Source organism: Onychomys torridus, chromosome 11 (assembly GCF_903995425.1).
Source record: "Onychomys torridus chromosome 11, mOncTor1.1, whole genome shotgun sequence".
Classification (NCBI taxonomy): Eukaryota; Metazoa; Chordata; class Mammalia; order Rodentia; family Cricetidae; genus Onychomys; species Onychomys torridus.
This window is the reverse complement of record NC_050453.1, coordinates 35775990-35798771: the sequence shown is the minus strand read 5'-3', so window position 1 is coordinate 35798771 and position 22782 is coordinate 35775990. Positions and strand designations below refer to the sequence as shown.

Here is a 22782-nt window from a genome sequence, read left to right as displayed (position 1 = left end):
TAAATTTGTTTCTTCATTTGTAGATATTCCATACAGAAGTATTTAACCTGCTCATCTTAACCTACCACACACATGTATAGAAATAACTTGTTATTTCTACTGTGTTTTCAGCATGAAATATCTTTGCCTGAGTGAAGAACAGGTGATAGAGGATCTTTCTAGATCAGGAATTTGATGCTTCCAGATTCATTAAAGCTGTTTCTGTCTAGGTGATTTCATGAAACTTTCTCAAATTCATAATTGTATCTTTAAATTCTGATTATGTCTAAGCAATTGAAATTCTTCCATGGGATCACAAACTGTTAAGAAATCAATTGGCACAAAACTGAAACATTTCCATTTCTCAAACAATTAATGCCTAACCAGCAATGCCTATTCTTTTTCCATGATCATGCATCTTTCTGGCTCTCTCTTTGAGCATAACTGTAGTTTACCTTGTCCCTTATACAATTCCACCTTATCTCATAATGCTATTTTGTTTTCCAAGGGTTCATTTGTGCTAGAAATTCCCCTGTCCAGCTCCGTAAGCTTTCTCAAGAGGAGATGGGAAACCAAGACCTTAGTTAGAGAGAGATTATCTTGTTCTTAATACAGGAGCTTAGTAATGAGAGAACCCAATGCCTATCATTCCACTAGAAGCTTATAAATAATGCTCATCAACCATTGTAATAACTCAACAAGTTAAATACTTCTGTATGGAATATCTACAAATGAAGGAACAAATTTAAAGGGATTATTTTTAACTTGGTTGTCCTTACTGTGGAACACCTAAAAGATAATGGAGGCAAAATTTTTACCTAGGTCTGTCTCTTGAGCCATGTTCTTCACTAATACATTTTACTACCCCAGGCTAACCCAAATCCTGGGAATGGTGCAGTTGAAATTTGGGGTGGGTATTAAAAATGGGAAAATTCAGTACCATGATACAACCCCTGCCTTGGTTTCAGATTGAATGTTTTGGGGTGCAATTTGGTTATAGTCTTCCAACCGTCTTGAAAGGGAATCAGAGAAGCAGGAGGCTGACAGTGAACCTCAGACAAGATAACAGCAACCTGTTTTTCTACAAGTTATGAGCAAGTGTCCTTTGAGACATCCTTGTCCATGAAGAAGACAAATTGAAGGAACACTAAATAAGCGCTCCTGTCTACTGCCCACACAGTGAATACATTAACACCTTAGAGAACAAGAGTTTCATATGTTTGAACACCTTGAATTTCAGTTCCACCATGTTTCCCTTTGCTTTCATGGAGACTACAGTTTTGCTCTTGAAAATGTAAAAATTCTTGCCCTTCCTAGTCTAGTGAAAGAGAAGAGGATAGATAACCTCTTGCCCCAGAAACTCATTCCTTCTGGTCCTCAGCCTCCAACTCACCTGCATGGTCCTGAGGTACTGCCCATTGCTGGTCTGAAGGACATACCCCTTTTGACAAGTGATAGAACACTTCATGTAACCTGGGCCACTGGAGGTACAGTTCACCATGTCTGCATGATCAAGTATCAGTGGTGTACATCTTTCCTGTTCTCTACATGGTCGTTGGGCACAGCTGGGGATGACAAAAATGGAAGATCTTAGGGCGAGCCTAAATGGCAGCAATATACATCTCTGAACAATATTCCTAAACCACAGAAAGATTTCCTTTATATTCTAAGTGTAACTCATCACTTTCTCCCACCTTCCTGAGAACTATGAGGCATGATAAACTTAAATCAAGACAGTTAACTTTCTGTGGCCCTTCTAGAAGAACCAGTAGTGATAGGATGAAGTAGAAAATGGATTCCCAATGTTGTAGATAATCTCAGAAACCAATAGATCAAGGAATGATGCTTGAAACATTAAACAACAATATTCCTAGGTCCCAAGCAATCAAAATAGACTCAAGACAAATCTCAAAAATAGTTCCTGGAGACCCCTGGTTTCATCAGGCATTGGCCCTTTAGGTAACCAATCACAAGGAAGTCCCAGAGTGCCTGTGTGAAGAGGTTGAGTATCTGAGATCACAGACTGGTTGATATGTAAACATTTTGGCTATGGGTACATATTACTGAAGAGTGGCACAGGCAAAGGAAACCTAACAGTATGAATTGAATCTCCATCACACACCAGACATTAGGCCAGGGACTTTGTGAGATATCTCCTTAGCATAGAATTGCTTCTTGGACCAGTAGCTAGAGAGATACAGAAACTCCCCAACGTTCAAGGACATTATAGAGCCTGACTCTAATAGCAGCAATGGAACAATAGGCAGTGGGGCAAGAAGCGTATAGCCTCCAGACACAGAAGAAGCATAGCATTTAACTAAAGCATTAGCACCAGACTTCAGTCCTGGCTTCATTTAGTACTTACAATACAGAGTGAGTAATCCACACCCTGACGTTTCAGTTTCTTCCTTCATAGGAGATTTATAGGGTACACACATTACAAGGTTGATACTGTTCCCAGGCTAGCCCCTTTGCTGTCCAACTGCTAAAGAGCCAACCCTATCTCAGTGTCTGTTTCCTACCAGGCTCCATTCTTTTTTGTTTCTTTCACTTCCACATTTTTTTTTCAGTTTAATGAAATTTCTAAAAGGCCTTCCTTCTCTAAGAAGCAACCTTCCCTCATTTTACTTTCTTCCCTCAGAAATCTTAGTGAAAGTATAAAAATAATTCCCTCTTAATAATTAAGTCTTGTTATATATGTGTTTTCTTATTCTTAAATCATTACTCATTCAATTACCCACAAGACAATTATTATCTGATTATGTCCTTAATCTCACAACTGCAGTATGAACTTCTTGAAGAGAAATACTTTTTCTGTTCAATTTTAAATCACCATATTCTTGGCTATAGTAGACACAATACAAGCTTGCTTAATTAAATTTGTTCCTATTTCAGATAGCAAAACTAGTCAATGTTACTAAAATGAAAAAAGGTGTTAAATCACATGAAAGAAAATTATCCTACAATGATTCAACAAATTATCCTGCCTCGATCATTCATTCATCAATAAACACAAATCATAAAAGGCCCCAAGACCTTAGCATAACTTATGTCACGACAGAGAAACCATTGTGACCAGCATGTAGACTCCTAACACCTGCTAAAACAGGGACAAAGACCTATTTATCAGAGACCTGGTCCATAGTACCAGTATCGTGAAAAATTCCTAAATGTACTAACTTTACTTTTTGGCTTCTGTAGTTTTGCTTCTCACTAACTTTCCTTGCTAACAAAAGTTTGTCAACTAGGATGTGGGTTTTTTTTTGTTTTTGTTGTTGTTGTTTTGGTTTGTTTGTTTGTCTGGGTTTTTGTTTTGTTTTGTTTTGTTTTTTTGTACATTAAAGACAAAGGCTTGGGCTGCATGATTTGAGCAAGTTCCCCATGTGGCCACCAGCTGGTAAAACAAACTTTCTATTCGACAAGAGTGTATGTGCGTCTGTGATCCAGTGGAATTTTCTTACAACAAAAGGACATATTCTCTTCAAGACATTGAACTAAGCACTGCTGGTATAACAAAGATGGTGCCTTTAAACAACCCAATCTAGTGAGAGAGACTAACAACATATTTTCTTACTCTTGATACTCTTGCCAGTGGTGATCATTATTAGAGAAAGTAGCTATCACTCATCACCCATGATGTGCTCTACTTGCCCTTAGTTTGCATGAGGGGTTAATGACTTTATCAAAAAAATTGGACAACAGTATAAGAATGTAGACAATGAAGTGCTGTCAATAGGTATATAGGTCCTACTGTAATTGAGACTTGGTTTAAAAAGCAATAGCCCCTCAAAAGGTAGATTTGATCTAACTGTGATAAATGGACATCCCTGATGGATGGGGTTTAAACACTGTTCCAGTAACACTCTCATTTCTTTTGTCCATGCCTGAGAGGTAGAGTGTGGAAGAAGTAGAGATGCGTGATATGAAGGGGTGTTTTGGCTGTCTTATCCCATAGTTGTCCTCTATGATGATATAACATCCATATGGCTCAATGAAAGAAAGGAGAAATATAAAGGGAAGAAAGCAGGATTGTTAATGAGTCAGTGTGAATTCCCCATATCCAATGCTGACCAGAGTATACAATGTAAGGAATGAGGCTATTTCTGAGTCTTTACTCAACATCTGGATAAGGTAGTCAAAACTTGACTCTCCTTGGAGTGAGATAAGAATACTTCCTTTAGAATACCAAAGAACTTCAAATCCATAAATGCTACATGTCATTCATCTTCAAACCACTGTATCTTCTTCAGCATGTTCAGCAGGAAGAAGTAGAAAAGGGTCTTTAACTCTGGTTCATGTCAGCTGATTGCCAAGGTACTTGTACAAAAGAGCACATGTTATTTATGGTAACTTTATCTGATGAGCCCATGTCACCATGAAAGACAAGTACATGCCGAGACAGGATTCTTTCCATCAATATGGCCAGGACCACATCTATTGATGGTGTTATGAGCATCCCTATCTAACACCAGTAGTATATCCAGCATTGACAGCAGAGCAGAACAAAAGACAAGGAGCACACAAAAGGGAAAGGTACCATGAAGTAAGACCACAACTCGAGAGGTGGTGGGGAGCAAACCCAACCTGTTTATGAAGTGAGAAATGGTTTCATGGCAACTGCTGCAAATTCTTTCACTAGCTTATATTTCCATTTACTTCCTCTTAAAAGAATTTGGTTTATGAGGACGGTGTTTGTCAGGTCATTATTTCTGATGGCATCTGGTAGCAATTGTGGACTTGACTCCCTTGTACCCCAATCCCAAACCCTCTTTGGTGTTTCTCTTCCACTACAAACATTGCCTCCTGAGTGAGTTTGTTGTGTTCGCTATTATCACACCTTGTTACACTCCTCTTTCTCCTAATGTGACCTCAGTTCTCATAGCATGAAGACAGTGCTAATAGCTCAAATAGTTGATCTCAAAACTTCTCAAATACTTTCTCCTGTTGATCTCTGGAAAAAGTTAATGAAGGTGGCAAAAGTGATGCTTTGCAGCATAGTGAGGGTGGGAAGGCAAGAGGACATATTTATCTTGGTTTAACATACAAGGAAACTAAAGCTGTTTGGAGACTGGCTAGAGGCCACACATGGAGTCAGAGGAAAATCCTCATCTCCTAGGCCAACTTCGACCATGAGGCCTAGGTATGAGGATGCTTTTCTGCTGTTGTCTGTCCAATTAGGAAAGAGCAGCATTAGCTACATGAACTGAAGAGTTCCTTACCAGGGTAATATGCATCCACATAGAATATTTATTAGCTTTTTTGAGTTTTGAATAGTAGTTTTCAAAAGGTGGTAAATCAAGGCAGCAATGTTTGTTCAGGTGTTGTCTGCAAAATCCACCAAGTGGGTTTCTCCTTTGGCAACATCTCCTTTCTCTTCCAACTACTTTATCAGATCTCTCTATACCTCATCACAGTGTCTTCTCAGGCAGGGATATGATGAGATCAGCCAAATGTAACTCACAGAGTTCTAAGTCAAAGGACTGAATTTTTCACGATTGAATTTCAAGCCAGTGGGTCCTTAGAAATCACACCATGGACATGACCTCTGAAACATTATTCTAGCTTTATTTAATTGTTTTTTCTTTTTCTCTCCATTTTCTGAGAGGCCGCTACATCTTTCTTTTGGTTCTCATTCCAAAAACTACTACGCTGCAGGGACTGAAGCTAAGGCATGGAACTCAGGAATCCCTGTTAAAAACCATTTTAACCCCAGGCTATCTTCTGTTGTAGGAAATAACTCCAAAGCCCTCCACACTCAGTCCTAACCATCTCCCACTACATGGTTTCTCTTCAGGTGACTGGACATGCCAATGATGCCCACAGGTGAGAAACCCCTGCTACTATGATTCCACTAAAGATTGGTCCTCTGCTCTATGATGTAGGCTCTCAACCATAGCTGTGTCACAGGCTCACTTAAATAGCTTTTAAAACATGTATATTTCTACCCCTTATCACCTGAGGGATTTTATTTTTCCAGTGGCATGATATAAGAATGTGTGATAGTTTCAAGTTTCAAATGGTTATTTGGTTTGGTTTGATTTCTGAGGCAGGGTCTCATTCTGTAGCCCAAGAAGGATTTGACTTAAAATCTTTATGAGCCTCCTGCCTCTTCATCTCTATGCTGGGATTACAAGTGGGCAGTGGTTCAAAGTCTTTACTATCCCCAGGAGTGAATCCTATCCCTGTAAATGTCTGGATATATAGTCTGACAGAAATATCAATAAATTGATAATAGAGGCCTAGACTATGTGAAAGCAAAACTAACTCCAAAAGGAGAAATAGATTTCACTTCTAAATCATTGTTTTAATATATTAAACCCAAATTATCACATAGAAGCCTCAGAGTAGGCCAAAAGCATAAAGTATTCTCCAGCTGTGACAAAAATTTGAATACATTTGAAGAAGGAAAATAAATCATGTGCTACTCATTATGAATTCATGGCTCCTTCAAAGATAATTTTATGATTATATTGATTTGACCTTAAGGAATGACTAAGATGTGGAAGGGTTAAATAAATGTCCTGGGAAGTTATTTCTGAGGCTTTGTAGATAGAACACAGGGAAATGGAGCAATGTGGATAAAGCATGGGGGAAATCATGATTTCTCCCATCACTGTGAATTGTGAATAGCATTTGGTATGTCTGGATCTCTCCCACTCTGACCAGCAGATTTAGAGAAATCTGTGTTACAAAGAATCAACATCTGTCCCCAAAGACAGCTTTAGAAGAAAGTTTTTTTATTGGTGAGTGATAAACAGGTTGAGGTTGAGACCAGAGGACAGACATCATTCTCTGCAGGTAGAGTAGCCAGACCCCTGGACAAGCTTACCATGAGCTATATGTATCCCATAGGATGCCAAAGCAGATACCACTTGTTAGTTTTTCAGTTCTTGAGGATACTGGAGGAATGTTGTCCTTGATTCCAAAGCCAGGCCTACACTGTGAAAGCCAGGTAGTTCCTGATAAATGAAGAAGTCATGGCTATTCTATCTACAGAGGCCATATAGCATTGGTCTAGTATCCTACTGAGGTTCTGGCTCACCTTGGAAGAGTCAATCAGAGTGTGCACCAAACCCCTGGTTCCCTCATATTGAGTTGAGGAAAGTTTGTATGATAACTGTGGGATGATGTATACCAACTACTGTAGAAGAACTAGGTGTTGCTAAAACTGAAATGGATCTGAAAGATAAATCAACCCAAATCTCTCATTGTAGAGATGGGGAAACTGAACACAAAAGGAATGGTGTGTGTGATATTCCAGGACTTCCTGCATCCCTAGTATTATAATAGAAGACAAAAGAAGCAGTTAATTAATATTTGTCCAAACTTAAAATCAGGGTGACCTAAGCTCATTAATTTTTCCTAAAGTCAATATCCTGCCCTCCCTGAGGCATCCAGAAGAGTTAGACCACAATATTTTTTCTTTTCCTAGAATCAAAATTGGAAGAAACTGTCACATATCCATACCACACTCTTCAAGAAAGAGCCTTGAATGGTAGAGAAAGCAGTAGGTCCTGTCATCCAGGTTCTGGGCTTGGTTTGTCTTGCTGACATCTGTGACCTTGGATAAGTCTCTTAAGCTTGGATAATTCTGGCTTTCTGTTGGCAAATTTGTAAAATAACAGGGTTGAAATAGGTTCTACCAAAGGCCCTGCCAGCTTTAGCATGGTATTTAATTTCACAGATGAGGTGATGGTGGTATTGGGGTGGGAGTCCAGAAAACTCAGAAATAGACAGGATGTAGTGGGGGATGCAAGAAAGAGCTTGTCATCATCTTTCTTTCCCAGAAGAAATCTTGTGCTTAAGTCCCACTTTTAACGTTGTTTAGTTAAACAACCTATTACAGTGTCTTTATTCAAGAGTGCCATTGACTAAACAACAATTCCAGAGCACTCCCTAGAGGAGCTCACTTAAGGTTAACTAGGGAAAGAGGATCAGATGCCCCTCCACTCTGCTTTACTGATTATTACTGAAATAAGAGGGTGGAGGCTAAGAAGGAATGTGGGTCTGGGATCTGGCAGCAAACATGAGTAGAATGTATGGAAAGGATTGGTAGAGACAGGGGCTCCGTTCATCTTCCCACTACCATCTGCAAAAATGAAAATAACAATAGCAGTCATTCTTAGAGAGGATGCGGGTTCCCAACCTATGTCCTTCTCACCTCTGGCTTCATTTGTTTTCGGGGATCGGAACCAGGTTAAATGCAGAATAGATTTCTAATAGCCTTCTCAGGAAAACTATCTCTACTGCTTGGAAGTGTTTTATGGCAGGATCATACCAACTGGAAAGGGGAAATCGATTCAAGTTCCTGCTCCCTGTACATTCTCATTTGGACAAAATAGCAGTCTTGGTAGAAGTTCTACTTATTTCATCACATGACAGAAAAATGACTAGTTACTTCACCCAGCAGACTTCCCCCATTCCTGCATTCTGAGAAAGAGAAGTTTGTCTGTGACCCTTTAGGTCTCAACACTAATTTTGGCTCTCCATTTTAGTCCACTAGTCCCGCCAGGCCGAGTCATTGCTTCCTAGAATGTGACCTATTTGTAAGATTAGAAGTAGACTCCGGTGGCCCCAGCACTTGGTAATTCATTTTATTCATTTCTAATTCTGGGCACAGATTTGACCATGTCTTGCTGTAACACCAGAAGCCCCATCCAAATGCCCCTGTCCTTCTAAAAAGAAACAGATTTGCATCAAACAGCCAAAAGTGTTCCCTTTCAAAAGCCCTGTCTCACCAAGTTTGAAAATTCACGATTTTCATGTGGATTATAAAATATGAAGAATACCAAAGAAAGAGTCAAACTAATCTAATTACTGACTAACATGCAGACCTCATGCTAGCACCTGTCCATCTGAAATAGCCACAGGATTTCTAACTACATCTCCTGACAATCTCCAAAGGCTGTATGCAGCTCTCCTAATGAGTAATGATTTACTGGAGTTCTGCAAGTGATTGCTTTGTTGATGCCTGTCCTGCCCACAATCTACCCTTGGATAGCAACTAAACTATTATTAACCCAGGAGTGACAGCCATCCAACCATATTCACAGGTTGAGCTTGGGAATTGTGACACACACGAAACTAAGTGAGAAATGACTATTGACCATGTCACTATGAAGGTACAAGATAAGGAGACACGAGCAGCTTAGCTTGGCTGTCATCTGGGTATAAGCTATGGGCAAATGGAAACCTAATGTCTCACATGGGTCCTCACAAGAAGCAGAACACAAACCACATGCTGAGCACTTCAGGCCTCCTGCTCGTCCACTTCCACACTTCCTACAGTCTACAACAGAAGCTTCCTGGTCATCTCAGAACTGCTAGCCATTTATTGACATCACATTTGGATTAGTCCTTTCTGGCCTTTTCTCTTTAGAACTGTTGAGCTTTGCAGTATTAATAACTCACTTGCTTGTGGAGGGAAAAAAGGATGGGTTGGTCCTGACATCATGTAGTAAAGCTAGATGCTGCTGCTGCCTAACATAAAAGGCCTTGGTCTACACATTGGATTTGCTGCCACTTCCACAGTCAGACCTTCTAGAACTCTGTGACTACAGCTGAGCAAAAATCCACACAGGGCCAGAGGATCATTCCAACCAGAGCTTATGCACAAATGTGTCAACAGTGTCTGCCTATTTGGCAGGCTGCAAAGTCTACAGGACTCTAGAAATGTCCACTTGCTTTTCCTCTCTGAACTTCTCCACAGCTGCCATGAAAAGAAACCATACTAACAAGATGAGTGCTGAGGAAAGTGCTGAGGCACTGGTGAAATTTTCACTTCATTCTCTTTTTGCCACACTCTTTTTTTTTTTTTACTTTTTTCATAAATATTTTATTTTATAATTAATTTATTTTTACATATCAGCCATGGATTCCCCTGTCCTCTCTCTTCCCATTCCCCAACCTTCCCTCTCAATCCACCCCCATTCCCACCTCCTCCAAGGCAAGGTCTCTTTTAATTGTTTTTCATCTTTCAGCAAAACTTACAAATGCCTACACTAAATGATCCTTCAGCAGCAGGGCTCTGCTCAATATTTTGCATTAGCAAGGTCCATAGGAGAATGTATGTGCTCACTTCTAGCATAGGGTCATTTTCTATTTTAAAGAGACCTTTGGGGATTGTCAGGACTTCATGAAAATAATCCCCTAAAGGCAGAATCTAAGACACCATGATGAGGCACTACAAACTTTGTTTCAAAGGCACTGCTTTGAAATCAGGCGATTCCTGGTGTTCAGTTCTAGCCTTGGTATCCCTTTCCTACAAGACACATGCAGATCAGACACTAGCTTTCCAATGAAAGCTGTCATCTAAATGATCCTTAGAATATACCCCACTAACAATAATCTCTATATAGTTGTGTTTTAATTTAATAAAAGTTATTCAAAAATAGTCTTATCTATATGTGAAGAAGCTCCCAAATGAGAACCATGTACATGACCTTTTAATTTTCTCTCTATAGTTCCATTAGGAAAGACAGTCAAAGGGACTCAAATGGCTGGCTGTGGCTCCCAGTACAGACTGCTGTCCACCCAGCCATTTCTTATTATCCAGGGGACCCAGAATCTTCTCTAGTGGGTCCCCATCCTTCCCTCTTATTTTATGGACAAATCATTCTGGGAAAAGAAAGTTAGGCAAGAAATCTAGGGAACAATTGAGCGGATATAATTCTTTCCTTGCTCAAAAGAAACTGGGCAGAAACAAAAACAAATTCAACGTTAATTTGCTAAACTGCTTTGGGGAAAAAGATAATCAAATGAGTAGAAATGTAATACATATTTCATTTCTATAGTGCCTTTCCCAGCAGTACAGGAGATCATTTCCCATCACTCTAGAGCACTAAAAAAGAAGCCTCTGCTAAAACTAAAAGATGAGGAGCCAAGGAATAAGCAAACAATTTAGCTTCAGCCCCCAAGCAAAGGGGGAAAGAGGAGCCCTCTGTTCCATGCAGCTATCAAGAGGGAGAGAATATGTAGTTTCTTCAGAGATGAGCAGAGAAAGGTCAGGCCCAGTGAGGTATTGGGATCTGATTCAGCCTAAGGAGGAAGGGCAGAGGCTGGTGTTTCAAATCTCAGCTCCCAGTAATTGAAAGACACTAGAGACTGATAGAGAGCTGCTGTGAGTGTTTCAGGGGACAAGGAAGGACAAAGCAGCATGACAAATGATAGAGCTAGAGGGATCCTCCTAAGACTAAAACCCGCTTACTGCAGGGATGAAAAATGTGAGGGTTCTGTGTTCAGCTTTGGCTGCTGGGCCTTGGATCAGGACGCCAAGGCCCTATGAATCAGCCTGTGTTCTACCAGTAACCTTCTACATAGCCAAGAAGAAATATTTCTACACCTGAGCCCCTGTACCCCCTAAAGAGAAAACACAGCCACTTCCTCTGAAAATTCTCCATGCATCATTGAACTCATAGAAACAGGATCTACAGAAAAACTGCTTTCCTTTCTTCTGGTCTTTTCCCTCCCATCCCAGATCCCATGTCTGTGGTACATTCTCCATGAGAAAGGGACAATGACATGTAGATAATCCTTCCGTGACTTATATCACTGCAATCAGTAGGTCTATCTTTTTGAGACTAGCTTTTTAGAATAAAGGCATCTCTTGTGTCATTATCACAGAGATGCTCCTGAAAGGGGATCTGAAGAGGCTGGAGAATTGGTGAATGGGTTGGCAATGGTGCTAATTCTCCATGTTTCCAGAATTCATGAATACAAATAGGAAGCCTTACTATTTGGTAGTAGGTGTTTGTTTATCTCCTTGATTCTTTATTTTACAGACCCTACCTCAAGAGACAATAACCAAAAGGTACAAGACTACACAAAGGTAGTGAAAGGGCCTCACATGGTGTATATGTACATAAACTAGGAGGTCTCTAGTTGGCACCTGAGGCAATCAAACCAATCAGATATGTATTATTCCCTCCTTTGTCTTTCTTTAAAGTTATCTGATTCACAAGAGACTGTAGAATGCTCAACCCTAAATAGGGTTTACATACCACACCTCCTCCTCTCAAGGCTCAGAGATCATTGGAGAAAAGGGTGTGGAATGAACAAAAGAGCCAGAGGTGGTGGGGAACTACAAGCAAACAGTATCTTCTGGATACAACAGGGCAGCTGCACACACGAACACACAGCAATTGTGACAGCATGTGTAAGACATACATACGCATGCCCAATACAGAGCAAATCTTTGCCCAGAGATGGAAGTTAAGGCATGAAGTCTCACTAGTTAAGGAACTGTTGTCAATTGTTAGCTTCTTATCTCCAGTAAGTTATCCATACTCCAGTAGAAGGCCACATATCCAAGAATATTTAGGGAGCACAGCTGGTCTTGAATAGGGTTTAAAACAAAAGGACACAAATTTGGGTGGACAGGGAAGAGGCAATGGATCTGAAAAGGGTTAGGGGTGGGAAATGAATATGGTCAAAACACATATGAAATTCCAAAAACCAAGCCCAATAAAATATTTTTTGAAAAATCTGATTCTCTTTGTTTCATGAGTATGCTTAGGATATAATGGCAAAGTTATGAATTATGTAAATGTATGTGAGCATTTTCACAATAAATGTACACTATTTAGATACTTGACTCTAATTGATATGTACATATGAACATAATAAAAATGTTCTAACATGGAAGATAAACTCACAATATAAGAACTGTAACCTTGAAGCAGAATCACATACCTGTATAGTGTCTACATTATTTCCTTGACTTAAATATTCTATGTTCAATCCTAATTTGCATTAATAAAAAAATACTGATTCACAGTAAAAAGAAAATGGAAAAGGAGACAATCTAGGGGTGATACTGGTCTTTCCAACAATATTTATGGTTGATTAAAAACTAATGTGTATGTTTACAAAATTAAACATGTGTTTGACATATGATCCAGAAATTGCCTGCCTTGGTAAATACACAAAAGCATTAAAGACTTACATCCACACAAAAGCATGTAGTAGATATTTATAGCAGCTTCCTTCATAAATGTCAATACTTCGAAGCAAATAAGATGTCCTTTAACTGACACACAGGAATAAGAAGGGGGGGCCTTCTCTGGCCTCCAAGCACTCACACAGACATATGCACCTGCCTGCATACAATCACATAGTACACACACACCCACCCACACACACACACACACACACACACACACACACACACACACACACACACACAGAGAGAGGGGGGACACACAAAGAGAGAGAGAGAGAGAGAGAGAGAGAGAGAGAGAGTCAATTAATTACATTTTTGAAGAGAATAAACTCTAATATAATCTACAGCATCTGGGCAATATGGGTTCATCAGTTGTGACAAATGGACTATTCTGATGATAGCTGGGCCAATGAGGAATATTATGCCTATGTGGGGGCTAGGGACATACTGAAACTATTTGTACATGCCTTTCAACTTTGTTGTGAACCTAAAACTAATCTAAAATAATATCCTTTAATATTGTCAATGCTCTTCTGAAAGGCACAATTATTTAAACACTTAAATCATTTTTAAATTAGTTTTATAGTTCAATGCACATTGCATTAACCTTTTCTGAAAGATTTCTTTGCATAAATGTGAAACACTCTCATACATCATTATGAAAAGAATAAAAACAAAGATATGATTTAAAAAATAACCAAAAACTTTTCTATGTTTGAATTTTTATATAACTTCATTGTTTCCCAGGGAGGTGGGGAAATGCCTATATAGCTGATTCAATTTCACTTTGATGAATATGTTAACACTCTCCTTCATGCCACAGAGAAAGTGGTTCTGGAGCAGGTTGAAAGACAGAGAGAAATGAGCTTGTAAATAAGTTTCTGGACAGAGGCCATTTATAAAATACATCTGTTATTATCAGCCAGCAGAGCTGATAGAAACGTACCAATGAGTAGGCAGCTCAGACAATCCACCTCCCCTCCAGCAACTAGGGAATTTGTATGGCAAGAACTCTCTTTTCAAGGCACAGCTCTTCTGACAGGCTTACTCTATTTCTTTCTGCATGCTAATACCACACACAGCCCTTTGACCTAAACAGTCCAACAGACAGAAATTGCATGGCTGTCACACATGGCTCTGTCAGGGTGCTCAACACTTCTATACTTACAATTCTAGGACCTAGAAGCATATTTGCCTAGCCCAGGTTAACCCTCTTACGGGTGTTGTTCCTGCCTTCTAGATCCGTGCTCTTGAGGAGGCCTCTCAGCAGGCATGTTGTTGTTGGGACTAGTGGCTGTCTTCTAACCACCTAACAAGATGACACTTCTGTTATTACATCAGCATGACGTCAGTATGGTTGGGATCTCTCTCTCGACATCTAACTTACAGAAACTGTGAGGCTACCAATGCACCAGCATAAACTGTGGTCATAATACCATAAACAGCAACGGGAAACTGATGCATAAACTGGGCTTCTGAAGCTAGACTTTCTCTTCCTGGATTTTCTGCACATTTTATAGCAGAGAATGAGGTGTTCTTTTTCAGATTTTCTCTTAAGAAGGTAGGTTTTTGTTTTTGTTTTTGTTTTGTTTTGTTTTGTTTTTTTGTTTGTTTGGTTTTTTGCTTGGGCTAGAATGCTATAGGGCTTGGGTCAAAACTTCTCTTTTCCCAGGAACCTCAATTCCCTGGATGTTACCTGCAAAATGTCCCTGATCTGGATTACACAGTCACTTAACTCCCCACAAAGGACCTTTATATCTCTAGACCTCCTCTTTAGCGGCCTTCTTTGCGTGATGCCATCATTGACATTACACCACTTCCTCAATGTAACACCATTATGTCAGTTCATCCAAAGTACAGGTCCTCATTGATTATTCTGAGGCCCATGGAATTCTAGTCACACTAATTCAAATACACTTTGAAGGAGGGCAGCAGGTTTCTTGAAAATTAGTAGAAATAATTGGTCATTCTTCTCAGTAAATCTTTCCTTATTAGAAATGAATTACATAGATCTTAGTCTTAGCTTTGCTGATCTAAAATAAGGTCTTTATATGACATATACTTAAATTTTCAATAGAAAAACGATTTCTGGCACATTTTGACCACTAAAATATTTTGGAAGACAACTATTCTATCTCGTTGTAAGTTCATACATGTGTACACATGCGTATCTCCCAGAATGAACACTCAGACACCAAAGCTCACCATAGAAAGAAATTCAATTTACAGATTGATTCATATTAAGTTTTTCAGAAAGTTGCTTGAAGCAACAGTTATTCTTTTAATTGGAGTACGGCAATAGATATGCATATACATATATACATGCATTCATCAGATCAGTCCTAAACTATTACACAAAACAATATTCCAGTTTCTAAAATAAAAAGGATTACAACATAATATCTGTTTATCTATTACTTATCTACCTCTCATTCATACGCTGGATAGACAAGAAGTAGAAGAAATAACTCAGGTTCCCACATGCATATTTATTTGAAAAAAACTAAAGACCTGATTCTAATTTTACATTAGAATACTTGCTCCTGACAAGTGATAGTTTAAGGGAAATCTCAGTGCTCACTATGATTTTGTCAGTATCTATTACCTGTTTTCTGTATCACTCAGAATGTGTACTTTTTTTTTTTTTTTTTAAGACAGTGTTGCTCTGGGTAGCCACGACTATTAGGGAACTTGCTCTGTAGATGACCAGGTTGGTCTCAGACTCAGAGATCCATCTGCCTCTGCCTCACAAGTCCTGGGATTAAAGGTGTGCACCACCATCTCCAGGCTCAGAATGTGTACTCTTAATACTAAATAAGCTAATGAGGTTTTAATTCTTTATACTTGCCTTGGATTTGCATTGAAACATCAAAAGATTAAAATATATGTTTCTAGTTAGCTCACTCTACTTAGAAGTTACATTTGAAAATGGTCATCATATTAAAGTCAGGAACCTAAAAAGAATTTTTTCTTGAACAAAAAGTAGAGAGTCATTTTTTCCATTTGTTGTTTGTTTTGCTTTTTGTTTGTTGTTTTTGTGGTTTTTTGATGCACCCTTTTCTGCCAGTTGTTATTGTATCACTACTGAATTACAAACCCATGCTTCATTGCACTCTTTGTGATACCAGGCTTGGACTGTGAATATTCTCTTTACCTAGCAAGCATGACGTGATGTTTTCTTCAGCAGAGAACACTAAAACATAGTGCAGGATGAAGGAACTTACCTCTTCCCTACTGTATGATATCCTCTCTCTAATCCCACTGTGCACCATGGGTAGCAATGTGTGGGACAGCCCAGAGTGCTCACCACACAGCAAGTTGCAGTAATACTCTGCATACCTAAGCTAGCTTCCTACAACATTTCATGAATCCCAGGGGATGTTTCTCACCAAGAGCTGTCATTTCCCTGGGGTGGCCTTCCAGAATTTCAAAAGAATCTTGGTGTTATCTTTCCAACATGTCTTAGTAAGTCCTCAGGTTACAGTTTGGTAAGAAAGAAAAGAAAAAAAGAAATAAATAAAAACCTGCCTTCCCCAACACTAGTGTGTAGTTTAGGGAAGTTCCTGTCTGCCAGATCTGTCCTACAGAATTTTAGCCAGCTTCTCTGAATCCTTTGTACTCCAGCTCTATCTTCTGCCATGAGAAGCAAATCTCAACTTTGAATGGGGACCCTTTCACGAACCTGTTACTTCCTTGGATACCCTGCCCCCAGTCATAAAATTCCTCCATTTACCCAGAGTTCTCCTTATCCCTCAGGGATTAGTAAGTATGTTAAACTGTCCCTGTTTTAATTATTACATCCTGGATGGACCCTAACTGACACAGAATGATACCAGTCATGACACTAGAAGACAGAATCACAAAGATGCAACTTAGGGATTGGTTTCATTGTCCCCCTGGGCTCCAGGGCCATGCTGAGCACTTTGTTAATAGGAATGCAGTGTGATGGTTTGAATGCTGATGTCTCACATAGGTTCCTGCATTTGAACACTTGGTCCCCTATTGGTGACAGTGCTTGGGGAGGTTAAGGAGGTATGGCCTTGTTGAAGGAAATATGCCATTGGGAATGGGCATTGAGAGTTTAAAGACTCATACCACTGGTAGTTCATTCTTTTATTTCATGCTTATGGTTCAAGATGTGAGCTCCCAGCATCCTGGTCTTGTTGCCATGACTGTCACTTGTTGCTATGCTTCCAGTCCATCATCATAGACTTTTTTTTGGTTTTTTGAGGCAGAGTTTCTCTGTGTAGCACTGGTGCCTATTCTGGAACTCACTCTGTAGCCCAGGCTGCTCTCAAACTCACAGAGATCCTCTTGCCTCTGCCTCCCGAGTGCTGGGATTAAAGGTGTGTGCCACCACCGCACACAGCTCATCATCATAGACTTTTATCCCTCTGGAACCATAAGCCAACAAAAAACCCTCATTTCTTTTTTCCTTGTTCATGGTGTTTTTCTACAACTACTGGTAAGTAACTAATATATACTTCACAGCATGAAATGGATCACAGTATACCAAGCCTTCACTGTGATAAAACATCAACCCAAACCAGTGTTATAAGGACCTAAGTGGATGCTGTATGTAGGAATCCTAGGCAACTGTGACAAGGCATGTCACAACAGCAAAAGAAAAGAGGCACAGTGAACTCAGGAGAAACCCCTTCCTGAAAACATGGTGCTAACTGGCAAAAGATAAATACTAATAAAATCCAGATGTGGTTTTTATAGTTCAAGCAATGAGAGTAGATATAGAGAGGAGAATCAACAGATTTGGTAACCACCATACCTTCAAGGATGATAATGACAAAAATTACAATAAAGGTGGGGAATGCTGAGACAGACTCCATCTGTGCTGCTCCCAATTGGTGTCACCATGTCCTACCAACTCTATCAACATTGCTTTCAGTTATGCAACAAGATACTATAAAGCATTTGTCCCAGCTTCCTGCTGAAATATCAACAATACAGGAAAATATGAAAGTCAGGTTGATGACACCAAAGAAAACTAGAATCATTGGGCATTTCTTCTTGGTTAAGAATGAACTGGAATTCAATTCAGAAACATCATTGTCAGTCAAAGCATACACTTCTTGTTTTTGTTGTTTTGTTTTATAGGGTAGAGGTGAAGAAGAACTAGACTAAAGGAAAGAAACAGGCATGTCTTCATTCTTTTGCATTTTCCTCCCTACTGAAAGAGGTGAAGAGAGCTAAGGATATAGCTCAGTGGCAGGGCACTTGCTTAGCATGAGCTAGGCTCCGGTTCAATGCCAAGTGCCACAAAAACATATAAAACAAAGCAGAAAAGGTAAAAGAGTTAAACAAGTCATCTTTTCTTTCTTACCTGCCCTTCCCTAAAGACTAGATAACTGAGTGCTGCTTTCTCTTCATCAGAGATCTGTTCTTTGCCCATCATCCACATCAACACTGCCCTCTGCTTACTCAGGTCAAAACTCCAGGTAGGGAAGTTTAAACACATCAGAGTAAATGGATGCACTAACCCACTGGCCAAAGCCTTTGAATGCTGGGGATAAATGGTCTGAAGGCAAAATTCTATAGCATCCTAAGTGACTAGAGACTTCAGTTCAGCAGATGATTTTTCAGAATAAAATCTTGGCATGCTTGACATGGCACTACTGTCTTTGTAAACAGTACAATGAAGCAATGAGCCCTGGGCTTATTGGCAGTGAAGATAAAGAAAGGTTGAAAATGAAAGAGAGACAAATATTTATCAAACAAATGCAAACAAAATGAAAACAGGAACGGAAATTTTAATTCCAGACAAAGTAGATTTCAAAGCCAAAAGCAGAAGAAGCAAAAGGTTTGGCAGGAGGTAGGGGCTTAACAAAGACCAAACGGTCCTAAGAAGCCACACACCTAATTATGAAACATCCAATTAGAGAGTGCAAACACTGCTGGAAAGTCAAGGAAAACAGAGAGAAGGGCAGTTGTTTGGAAGATTTGTACTAACTTCTCACCTCATGTAGGACAAGCAAAGAGAGAGAACCCAGGCAAGCTGAATGGAGAGTACAAAGGCTGCAGAGAGATAAACAGTCAGGACTTTTAATGCTATCATCCATATCAATCCATGTCTTGCAAAATGGGAAGGTATGTTTATCTCTAGAAGTTCAGCACTGGGGAGTCTGTGGATATGCTGTCATGCAGAATCAAAGGAGTTGCAATCAATTTTTCTACTATATCCAGGTTACTAGAAGAACAGATGACCCACTGTAGAAGTGTCATGTTCAACAGCAATTCCTGCCTATTGATAAATTCTCCTAGTGCTCACCTTTGAATCTCCAAAATCCTGATCTTCGACATTTTAATCCACTCACATAGACAGCATATCAATGCCAAATCCCTTTATATGAACAAAAAGATGGTTTTGTTTCCCACAGTTATTGACACAGTCCAAAGACTGTTTGGGTCCATATGATTCCCATGCCTGTGACAGGCTACCTGAGACTTTTCTCTAAAGTAAAGAGATCTGGGAAGAGTGTGAGAACAAGAACAGTCTGAGTGCTTACTGACAGTTCATGGTCCAAACAAAGAGGGCTGTAGCTAAGCTTCAAGACTTATGGGCTCCTGATCTGTAGAGTAGGATGGAAGAGTCAGAATCTGGACAGGCATCACAAGGTGAAATGAGACTAAGAGACATCAAGTCAACTGGTACTCCCTCCCCGACCCTTGCACTTTCCTTCCTTCCTTCCTTGCCTTCTAAACCTTTGCATTATCTAAAGCATTCCTGATGGTTTAATTCTTCATGGTATTTATACTCGATTTTACCTCAATCAAGACTCATGTAGACAGCTTTATAGTGGATTTTTTTTAACTTGGGTGCCTCGTAGAAGTGACAGACTTAACATGATCTGACCCTAAAACTTTGGGGTCTTTTTCCAGCTTTGTCTATGACCTTGACCTCTACTCTAAATAAACAGTACTACTGTTCACCTAGAAAAAAAAAAACAACCAAGTGGTCTGTATGTCTTCATTTCAAATATTCATTCTTCTGCCTCCACTTTTCCACTGCTGGGATTACAGGCCTGTGCTACCGTGCCTTGCATATACAGTGCTAGGGATAAAACTTGGACTCATTGATGCTAGACCATCACTATTCTGGGTAGACTATTCCACATCCACCCTCTTTTTGATTCTTTAAGAACATAAAAAGAATATGCTTTGCTTTTCAATGATGTTTCTTAATTTAACTCCACTGCACTTTTTGCAATTAGAATCTCAGTGCTAAACATGAGTTTTCATTTTGATAAGAGCTTTTATGATTTTGTTTTTGCTCTTGTTTTTCTGAACTGTTGGTATTTCAGTGGGATGCACAGAAAAAATTACTTTGTACAAAGAAAAAAATGCTAAAGGTCACCATTAAGCCACACTTTGTTTGGCTTTCAGCTGAGATTCTATGCATCAATAAAGTTATATGTTATAGGAGAGACAGGTTATGGGTCATTAATAGTTAAATACAAAATGGATGACATATCTTATATTACTAGGCATCTCTCAGCTCTCTCTTATGCATGCAAGAATTTAGATCATAAGGAGTAAGAAGAAGGTATCCCGAAATTCCTTACATGATACTTAGAATTTGAAGTTTTTATGTTATTGGCTATCTACAAACACAACAATGATTGATGTAATAATGCCACCAAAGCCTTCAATTTTATAAGTGCATAATAATTCACATTTAAAATATATTCATGATAAAAATACATGAGACTCTTTAGGTTTCCTGTGTATAAAAATTGACTATATTGTACTGACTGTGAAGGAAAAGCCAATTTTCATGGCTCCTGTCAGTCACATGTGGTTTGGAAATGTTTATGCATTCCAGATGTACTCAGTGTAAACTGGAGAATCATATCCTATTTCCACTGGCTTGCATGCACGCATATAAAACTTGTTTTTCTCACAGTGCCACATGAAAATACATGAAGAACTAGCCTCAGTGATCACAATTAATTAACTTCCTTCTTGAACTTTCACAGCTATGATGCTGAGGGCAAGTCTGGTCCTTCATGTTTACAGAGGCTGTAACTTCTGCTTTCTTGCTTTTCTTGTTCAATTCTGTTCCGCAGAGCATTAAAAACAAACCGCTGTGTAATGTAAGTTTCTCAGACCTACTATGTATCAGGTCCTCTGCTAGGGGCTAACAAATACTCATCAGAACTTCCACTGCAGGGAGGCCAGAGTTCAATGTGAAAGAACATCCAGTAAACAAATTATTATCACACAATGAGGTAGTCACTTTGGTCCAGCTTGTGTTATATATTATGACCTATGGAAACAATGAAGAAATTTGACAGAGCTTCACAGGATGAACGTCCTGATGACGAGGTTTGAGATGACAAGTACTGGACAGCATTCAAAAGAGTAGGAACAGTATGTGCACAGACTCTTGAGAACACATGATTCAAGGACCTGAGAAAAATGCTGTCTGGCATAAGGCCAGACAAAGAGCCAAGACAGAAAATAATTTGAAAATGTATGAGAAAGATGTGATGGTTATGAAAGACTATGATATTTTAAGAGTATGCATTTTGTGTTAAGGTTCGAAGGCATCTTCTCATTAAGAATACATAGAAATCATGAATGAGCTAGCTAATGATACAATTTCCAATATCCAGACTGTCTCTCACTGTGTTCTGCTTCCTGACACTTTACACAATACCTGGAGTCTTGTTAATGCTCAATTAACACAAGCCACAAACACTGTAAGTAATACATAACCTCTTAGATGTCCCCATGGATCTGTGTCATTATACAAACCCTCTCCTTGATTACCAGCTAGACTATTTGACTAATTTTTACTGAATAAGGTATGTTAGAAGTAGTGAGCTGTCACTCCAACATTAGGTTATAAAAATTGTGGCTTTCTATTGGGAAATTTCTGAAGTATTCATCATCTCTGGGCCTCTTTTTCTCTTGGATCATTAGCTACCATGTCTAAGACACTCAAACAGTTTATGAAGAGTCTTACATGCAGCAAACTGAGTAACACAAAAGACTGCCCACTGTCCATATCCACTGTGGGCATATCTTCTAAGGCTACCAGTCACCATAGTAATGGACTTTGAAGTGAATTCCCCAACTTCATTTGAACCTTTGGGTATCTGCAGTCTTGACCAACAGCTCAATCACACTCTCATAAAAGAGCCTAAGCTTAAAGCACCTCTCTGAAGTACATCTAGACTTATCATCCACAGAAACCATTTCACATCAAAATTTTGAATCACTACATTTTGGTATGGCTTGCTACACAGCAGTAGAAAAACAGTATATTTGTTGTAGAACAATCTTTTTGTACACTATGAATATGTATTACTTTCATTGGCTAATAAGAAGTGGATTTGTCAATAGCTGGGCCGGAAAGGATTGAGCATGAGCCAGACTAGCAGAATGCTGAGTAGAGGAAGGGTGGAGTCAGAGGAGTTGCCAGGAGACTCAGAAGGAATAAGACATGCTGGAGGACAGGTAAAGCCATGAGCCATGTGGTAATACATAGATTAATAGAAATGGGTTAGTTTAAGTTGTAAAAGATAGTTAGTAATAAGCCTGAGCTATTGGCTGAGCATTTGGAATTACTATTAGCTTCAGTGTGTTGATCTGGGAACTGGCAGGTGGGAGAGAAATGTCCAACTACATATAGTATTATCTATTAGTAGATAATAAAACACAGGCCCAAGCATGGCAAATGTGGCACCAACAGCTTTTGCCCTTTACCCTTCTTTCCCTTGTTAAAAGCCTTTAGATTATATTCCTAAAGCTAGCTCCCAAGGTCCATTCCTTTATTTGGCCACTGACTCATTCCTGAGACAAAACACTGAGGTCCAACAGTCAAATTTCATTATTTGGCTAGC

The 22782-nt window shown here is 39.3% G+C and overlaps 1 protein-coding gene across 1 annotated transcript in view; it reads right to left on the bottom strand.

The window, feature by feature from the left end:
- Pappa2 (pappalysin 2) overlaps positions 1-22782 on the bottom strand; it is a 237787-nt gene that overhangs the window by 78402 nt on the left and 136603 nt on the right. The window contains exon 14 of the mRNA XM_036202723.1: positions 1373-1544. Coding sequence (XP_036058616.1) covers positions 1373-1544 — 172 coding nt within the window. The remainder of the gene's footprint in view (positions 1-1372; positions 1545-22782) is intronic.